Here is an 8,929-nt window from a genome sequence, read left to right as displayed (position 1 = left end):
TATTCCTTTTAGGTGTGCTGCTTGTCGCAAAATGGGCCACTTAGTCAAAAACTGTCCCAGTGTCAAATTTTATGGTTTTAGACGGGATAGGAAAAAGTCGTTCGGACATGATTCACCATCTCCTCCATCCTCCCTGAGTATCCCGCTTCACTGTCCCAGTGATCCTGAGCCCCCTCGTGATCAATCTGTTGATCCGGCCGTGCCCCTAGAGTCCTTTCCTGAATGTCCAAATACTTCAATAAGCCCTGTCAATTGCAGTTTGTCTCGGATCCAAAGATCCCCCATTCCCGAGCCAAGAGAGGATATGCCTGTCCCATCGCCGCGCCCCATGAATCAGAAGGAATTTTTACCTGACTCTCATCTCCGGATATTGAAGGGGGAGGAATTTTCTGTGGGTACTATTCCCATTCCTATCTCATCATCATTGTCGCAACCTGATAGCTCTGGACTGGGCCTCAATAGAGGAAAAGAACAGTGTGTCGTGCCTACCCCTCTAAATTCCCCTGCTTCATCGCCTGTCAATCTTTATGACAGTGATCTGGATCATTTGCTTCATTCGAAATCCATCGAGCTAGAGACATCAGTCCGAATTCATCAAGGAGTATTACGGTCCGGAAGAAGAGTAGGGGTGGCAGTAAACACTTTAGAGGGAGAACTACAGTAACTGATGCAAGAATTAGAAATTTGTCTTTGGTTGAGGTGCCTATCTATGATATTTCTGATTCACAGCCACTTAGAGCAAGTCTAGATGGCCATTCATCAAAATGATCCCTATCATATCTCTGAATATTAGGGGTCTTGGCGTTGATCCCAAATTCATAACGCTAAAAAATTTCTTTTTTCATTCCAGGCCTGGTATAATCCTCATCCAGGAAACCATGCATAGCCGGGAGGATACTTTAACATACTTCAGGAAAATGCCCCCTACATGGTACATGGTTGCTACAGAGGCTCGTGGTTTATTAGGGGGCATGGCTACTCTATGGGATCCAAATCGTGTAAGAGCTAAGGCGTACAAGTGTTGTGCAGGGATTATTATAGTGGCTTCTATCAGAGGATGCGAATCTCCCATCAATTTTCTTAATATTTATGCACCATATAAAAACCGTGTTCCCTTCTGGAAAAGCATTTTTGCAACAGATCTGTTTGACATCGATCATCTCCTTATTTTTGGCGATCTAAACGCTGCTCTGAGATCTGAAGAGGTATGGGGCCAGGGGAAGTTAAACAATGTACTTGCTGATCTCATTAATATAGAGATGCTCAATAGGAATATGGTAGATATTACTCTTGGGGTGATGAAACCGACATGGAAAAATGGCAGGACCGACAAGGCCTATATAGCAAAAAGATTAGACTGGTTCTTTGTACATAGCAGCATCCTTGAAAAATTGGGTATGCCAAGCTTATCTGTGGAAAATATTATGATCTTCGATCACAGCCCCATTCTATTATCATGGCCTGGAAATCAACTCAGATTGGGTTACTCTTTTAAGTTTGACAGAGGTCTCCTCCAGGATTCTGCCTTCAACGAATACACTCAAAATGCATGGAAAGAGATTAAGGAAAGGGACAAACTCCTCATTTTCTCTACTTTCAGAGAAAAATTGGCCGAGATCAGGGGAAAGGTGAAAAAATGGCAGATTCTCAAGCGTCAGAAAGATAGAAAAGAATTACAGAGGATTCAAAAAGAGCTGGACTTGCTGCTGGGATCAACAGAATATGCCTCGTGCTCTTTTGAGATGAAGTGCCGATTAAGGAATTTGGAGAAGGATAAATTCAATCTGTTGCAAAAGGAGGAAGCAAAATGGAGGCTCAAAAGCGGAGCTTTATGGATCCAGGAAGGAGATAAAAACAAGAAGTTTTTCCATAACTATGCTAATGCAAGGAGAGCCAAAAACTCAATATGGAAAATAAAGGATGATAAGGGCGCGTACGTGTTTTCACAGGAGGATATCACGAAACAGACAGTTAGTTTTTTCAAGGAACAGTACTGCAGTAGAAAAGATATAGCTTGCAGGGATATTCTTTGGGGCATCGACTTGGTTCCGGAAATGTTTGATGAGGAGAAGAATAAAGCTCTGTTCCAGCGGGTCACTGAAAATGAACTTCTCGGAGTTATGAAGTCTTTCAAGAAAGACAAATCCCCCGATCTTGACAGATGGACAATTTATTTCTTGATCCATTTCTTTGACCTCTTCAAAGCCGATCTGCTCAGTATCGTGGAAGCCTCCAGAATATCGGGTTGTATTCACAACCACACTTCTTCCACTCTGATTGCTCTTATCCCAAAGAAGGGAGAGCATGAAACTTTTCGGGACTTCAGCTGATTTCCTTATGCAACATTACATTCAAGATTATTACAAAGATCATATCTGAAAGAATCAAAGTGACGCTGGCATCCTATCTATCTCCAAATCAACATGCTTTTTTAAAGGGCCGAAATATTTTAGATGTTGTAGCTAGCACACAGGAATGCTTACATTCTATGTTCTTGCATAAAACAGAAGCTGCTATTATGAAGATCGACCTCCAGAAAGCTTATGATGTATTGGATTGGGTATTTATGCAAAGTCTCTTGGCGAAAATCGGTATGAAGCCCAGCCCTATTCGATGGATTATGGCATGTATAGAAAATGTTAACTTTGCTGTCATTTTTAATGGTGTTCCCTCCTCATATTTTTGAGCAGAAAGGGGTTTTCGTCAGGGCTGCCCACTGTCGCCTCTCCTTTTTATATTGGCTATGAACTCCTTGATTTTTCACATCAACCAAGTAGTGGAGGAAAAAGCGTATGCTTCGGTCAAGATATGCAAGCATATTTTCATTTCTCATAATCTGTTCATTGATGACGTCCTGTTATTTGCAATGTTGTCAAAAGCATCCTGGGCTTGCATTAAGAATATTCTTGACCGTTTCCAAAAGGCGTCTAGGCTTGTTATTAACAAGGCCAAATCGATCCTGTACCACAATGGAACTGACTGGGACATGACCTTATGGATCGCATAGCTCTTCGGGATAGAAACAAGACCATTGTCCGATGGAATCAAGTATCTGGGGTTCCGCATAAAAGCTAAGGCTTATTCAAAGAATGATTGGAGAAGGCTAGTAGAGAGATTTTATAGCAAGATTTCGTTGTGGGAAAATAGATATTTATCATTGGGAGGTAGAGTCATCCTCACCCAATCTGTCTTGATGCAAATGGCGGTATATTGGGCCCATCTTTATCTCCTCCTATCCAGTATCATACATGCCATGAAGAGGATCTCCGCCAACTATATTTGCGGTGCAAAAGCAAATAGAGGCCAAATCCACCTAACAAAACTGAATCTCCTTACATTGCCAAAAAAGCTCGGGGGCTGGGGTCTGATGGATCTAAGGATTTTCGGTAACGCCCTGGTCTACAAATCCATGTGGAGATGTATCTTCGGCACAAATCCTTGGAGTGTAATAATACATCAGAAATACCAAAAAGGCAGGAGTATGGAGTTCTGGTACAGGTTTGGCTCCATTGGAATTAAGCAGGGTTCTGCAATTTGGCTTGGCTTTAGAAAAATGGAAAAATACTTCATAACCAATCTGAAATGGACGATGTTCTCTGGAAGGAAAATCCTCATTGGTTTCGACTCATTTGCTGGTTTTAGGGGGAATCTCCATATTCCGTACCCTCTTCTTTTTTTCCTTCACAGAATGGGTATTTTTACTTGGCATAGGATCATTGTGGAGTGGAGGGGCCATATGCTCTCTCTGAAGGATGCTACTGACATTGGCCTCCCTCATGCCTTGCTTCTACCTTGGGAAAATGTCAAAAACACTCTAGATGGTGGAGGGATAAAGCATGCCGAGACTGAAGATCACTTAGTATGGTCCCTTTCACAACATTCGACAACGACTGTTAAGGATATCTATTGTGATCTCGTTTCCAAAAAAATATTCCTGTCAGATAGATTTTTCCGGTGCAATGGTGGAAACTTGGTTGTCCTCTCAAGGTGATTATTTTCTCATGGCTAGTTTTCTACAACAAAAGCTTAACATGGGAAAACTTGAGGAAGAGGTCGTGGCATGGTCCTAGAAGATGTGTGTTGTGCAACGCTGAGGAGGAGACAAACTTCCACGTGTTCTTAAAATGCGAAGCCATCCAACAAATCTGGTATGATCTGGCTCTTTCTTTACATTTTCCTCACATGTGTTTCATTTCTGTTAATGCAGCTTTTGCCTGGTGGGGAAGACAATAGGCATCTAAGAGGCCAATCCTTCCTATTGTGTTATGGTGTGTTTGGAAGTGGAGAAATTTAAAAATATTTGAAGACACACACACCTCCTTCAAGTCCGTCTTGATAAGCTTCTCCTCTCTTTATGATTCGAAGAGATAGAGCAAAGAGCTCTTCAGGTTCGTGGACTGGAGCAATGTGCTTGCGTTTTCATACTCTTGGAGTATCAGTTGTCATGACCTTCAACAATTTGAGCTCTTTCCGGCGAATGCCTGTCTCGGCAGCCGCCTTCTATCTGAGTTATATTTTGGGCTCCTCTCTTTTGTCGATCTTTTCGGTTATGTATATGTCAATTAGATCATTCAGCTGCACGATGTGGCAATATCTGGTGACTTATGTGTTTTATGTGTCCTGTTTCAATACACTTGACTCTTTGGTGTCCAGTGGTTTTGGTTAAATATGTCCATGTAATTTCTGTTAATCTTGTCCTATGAGTCTGGTCACCATTTTCATGGGAACCATATAGCTTCACTGTTATCTACAGGTCATGCTGTAAATATTGCCTCAATATAATATATTGCTTTTTCTTCTGAAAAAAACAATTTAATATTTACAATATAACAAGATTTTTGAGTGTGAATATTCAACCCATTTTACCATGGATATTACTAAATTATAAATAGGTTTTTACAATACCATGTTCAATACCATGGCTTATGAATACCACATACACAAAAACGATAACTCAATTAAAAATAAAAATAAAAAATATTTAATTTTATTTTTATTTTATTGCACTTTGTAAATCACAACTCAATACTTACAATAAATATACAATATAACAAGATTCTTAATCATGGATATGCACCCCATTTTATCATGGATATTATTAACTTGTAATAGACTTTGTTACAACACCATGGGCCAATACCATGGCTTATCAATGCCACTTACCCAAAAACCATAACTCATTTCAAAATTAACATATTTCAAATTACATAAAAATAAAAAATAAAATAAATTAATATAAAAGATTAATGGAATGTAAACCTCTTAACTCACTCAAAATAAAATAAAATAATAAATATAATCTTATAAAAAAATGGCACATGGTATTCAGAATTTATGATATTCGGATAGAATATAACCTATTTAAAAGAGAAATTTTAATCTATTTTAACTCTAAATTACAAGTAATATAAAACATGTACATTTCTTTAAACTATTAGAAAATAAACTTTTCTTTTTATTTATTTATTAATATTAATAATTTATAATAAAAATGAATATTCAAATAAAATATTGAGAAAAAAGGATGAAAGGAATTGGGCTAGGGTTCATCCGACCTTCGCCGCCTGTACCTTTCCTTGTGACCGACTAGCCTCTTGCAGTTTTTCTCAACGGGCTCCCTTGGCCTCCCATACGGTGCCCCGTCAAAATCCTCTGTTCCGTTTACTGTTTAACCCTTTCACCTATTTACTTTTTACTATTACAATTATTACCTTAACCCTCGCCGGGCAGCTACAGCGATAGTCGATCTATGGTTTCTGAATGTAGCTGGCGCGAATTTTTCGAGGCGGTTATGGAGTACATTGTTGACTACATGGAGGACCCCCTGGCGGAGACCTCTATCTAGACTTCTCCGAAGGTAATTCTGGTGAAGAGTTTTCATTTTAGCTATGAACTCTCATACACTGTGGCCACACTCTCGTTGATCTCTGGGCCCTTGTGTTCAATCGCAACCCTCTCTGAGACCTCCCCATCCATTCCTAATCTCACAGGCCAACCGTTGTCTCCCTCCACCCTAAATTTCGTTGATCAATTGTTGGACCTGACTTACGGGCAACCCTCTGAAGGTCCTCCCTCCTCCGTGGGCTCCCCCCTCCCTTCTGCAGCATCCTCCAGAGATCCCATTGCCTCCAGCCTAGAACCTTTTGCCCCGGACTCCTCGACGCCCCCCCTGGGAATATCACTGAAGTACCCCCCATCTATGGGGTTTTGCCCTCAAACCCTCCCTTGGGCATCCCTGGGCTTGAGTCAAACCCTAATTGAGACCCGCCATCTAATTCCCCATCGGAGGAAGGCCGTCATAAGCATAAGAAGCAGCGGATTCTCAGGCCAAAGGATTTGGAGGTCTTCCTAAGGCTTGGAAAGGACTTTGAGTGGAGTGAGACCATTGATATAGCTGAAAGGGTTCTTGTGGGAAGAGTCAGGGGCCACCACTACAATGTAGCCAGACTAAAGTAGTGGGCATCAGAGGTATGGAGCGAACATTTGGTAGAACTCCCGGTGGTGCAGACCTTTGTAAAAGGTTGGTTTGCTCTCCACTTCGCTAGGGCAGAGCATACAAACTGGGTTGTCTCAGCGGTTTGGCACATTGAGCAAGCCCTGGTTCTTCTGCGGCGATGGACTCCCCTTTTTGACCCTGAAAGAGAATAATTAGGGACCAGCCTAATCTGGGTCCGATTGCTAGGTTTTGCCCCTCTAATTCTAGTCTGAGGACATATTTAGGCACATTGGGAACGCGCTTGGCTCCTATTAGAAATGTGACAAATCCTATCTCCTAATAGGGAAGATGGCATATGCGCGGATCTTGGTTCATCTCGACACCAACGACAGACTTTAGGAATATATCACAATCCAATGGAGGAATTTCTCTCGCAGGCAGAACCTGGACTACGAAGGGGTGCCGTTTAGATGCAGAAAGTGCCATAAGGTTGGGCACCTTTATAAGGACTGCCCTCTTAACAAGACCTCCAATCACTCGAGCGAAGGGCAAGCGCAAGACAATTCCCTCTAAGACAATCCAGGATCAGGAGTAGCAGGAACCTCGACCTGATGCAGGGAAGCAAAGGGATCCTCCACCGATGGATAGCTCACTTGTGCAAGGGTCCCCAAAGAAACGTGGCAAACCTCCTCTACATCCTCCCTCCCCTCCTCTCACCAGGGCAAGAGCAGCTGCTGGGGTGACGGTTTCTTCGGGTAAGCAGTTTTCTCCCTTCGTTTCTCCCTCTTGCTTTCAAAATTATGATGCTATGCTAAATTCACTTGTTGATTCTTTCCTTAAATTAGCTAATTCCCCCACCCATCTAAATTCGGTACCTTCCCCCCCTTAGGTGGTTCCCCCACCCCCTCCTCCCCTATCTGCCTCCACCGAGGCCTCACCCCCTCCCCCTCCCCCTCCCCCTGATTTTTCCCTGGGGATGATGACAATCTCCCCACCCCCTCGCTACCAGACCAGGTCAAGGGCCAAGTAGAAACCTTTACATCTAAATCAGTCGAGCTTGGATCCCTCTCCATCCCCTGCCCCCCCATAGCTCCCTCTGGGCCGACCCTCCTCCCTTTCTAAGGCAGAATTTTGAGTTGGAGGCGAAATTGCACAAGGAATTCAATCTACCATTCATGGGGTTCTTAGAGCTCGAAGCCCCCCACCCTTTCCCCCTCATGAAGATAGCCTTCTTCAACTGTAGGGGGCTGGCGAGGCCCGACAAGAAACTAGCCCTCCATAGACTGTTTCAAACTGCCCCTTTCAATATCATTCTCCTCCAAGAAATTTTGGGACCTGCTGACTCCATTTCCCACCTTCTGGAGGCTATGCTAACAGGATGGAGTTTCTTTGGGATAGATGCATCTGGAAGGTCAAAAGGCCTTGTTCTGGGCTTCAATTCTTGTTCTCTGCACCTCCTTATCTGTTGGGGAGGTCAAGGACATTTGGGTGCAAATTTGTTCTCTTCTAAGCTAGGACGAGAGTTTCATATTCTGAATGTGTATGGACCTTGCCATAATAGACCCGCCTTTTGGGACCAGCTCCTCATCTCTAAGCTTCTTCAGGCAGACCATCTCATTTTGGGTGGGGACCTAAATTTCTCCCTAGGACTCTCGGAATCTTGGGGGTCTCATGCTCAACAGGACCCCTTGTCAGCTTATTTTGAGAATTTGCTGGAGCTCCATAACATTATTGACATCCCCTTGGAAAAAATCAAGCCCACCTGGCGGAACAAAAGAGTTGGAAAGGATAGCCTAGCCTGCACACTCGATTGTTTTCTCATCAAGGAAGGTCTCTTAGCTATGGGGTTGCTTCATAGGCAATGGGTACGCTCGTGAGGGATATCTGATCATCACCCTATTTTCATGGAAATCAGAGGAGGCCCCCAAAAGCCGAAGGGGCCTTTCAAGTTCAGCTCATCCTGGCTCAAAGATCCCTCATATCATCAGCTGATTAAGGACTTCTGGAAGGCCCATCCCCCCAATGAGAGTGGCAGCATAACAAAGGGTTTTGTCCACAACCTCAAGGAGCTGAAGAGCCTGTCTAGAACTTGGGCTCACAACAAGCGATTAACTAATGACCAAACACTTTTAATAGCTAAGAAGGAAATAGTAGAGCTAGAAAATGACCTGGCACTTGCCATCGGCATGGTGGAGCAGAAAGCAAGGGTATCAGAGCTTTACTCCTTCAAAAGAAATTTTTTTTTTGGAGTGGGAAGAGGTCTGGAGGTTGAGGAGCCGGGCGATTTGGTTGTTGGAGGGAGATGATAACACAAAATTCTATCATAAATTTGCAAATGGGAGAAAAAACATCAACACCATCTGGCAAGTCCAGGATGAAAATGGTTAGAGTGCTAATAATTTCCAAAAATTGGACTCCCTTACAACCTCTCATTTTAAGAAGATATACAAGGCTCCCCCTAAAGAAAATCTAGCTAAGGTCATGCAAGTAGCC

At 42.9% G+C, this 8,929-nt stretch overlaps 1 protein-coding gene across 1 annotated transcript; it reads left to right on the top strand.

The window, feature by feature from the left end:
- Positions 1-878: 878 nt before the first annotated feature.
- LOC149212757 (uncharacterized) lies at positions 879-2,330 on the top strand. Its single transcript, XM_089388806.1, has one exon. It carries the CDS (start codon positions 879-881, stop codon positions 2,328-2,330), a length of 1,452 nt encoding a protein of 483 aa, XP_089244932.1.
- The last annotated feature ends 6,599 nt before the right edge of the window (positions 2,331-8,929 follow it).

Source organism: Pinus tabuliformis, chromosome 1_1 (assembly GCF_031772625.1).
Source record: "Pinus tabuliformis cultivar Carrire ecotype Pingquan chromosome 1_1, CPIR1, whole genome shotgun sequence".
Taxonomy (NCBI): domain Eukaryota; kingdom Viridiplantae; phylum Streptophyta; class Pinopsida; order Pinales; family Pinaceae; genus Pinus; species Pinus tabuliformis.
The sequence above is the reverse complement of the archived record's forward strand: the minus strand, read 5'-3'. Positions and strand labels throughout refer to the sequence as shown.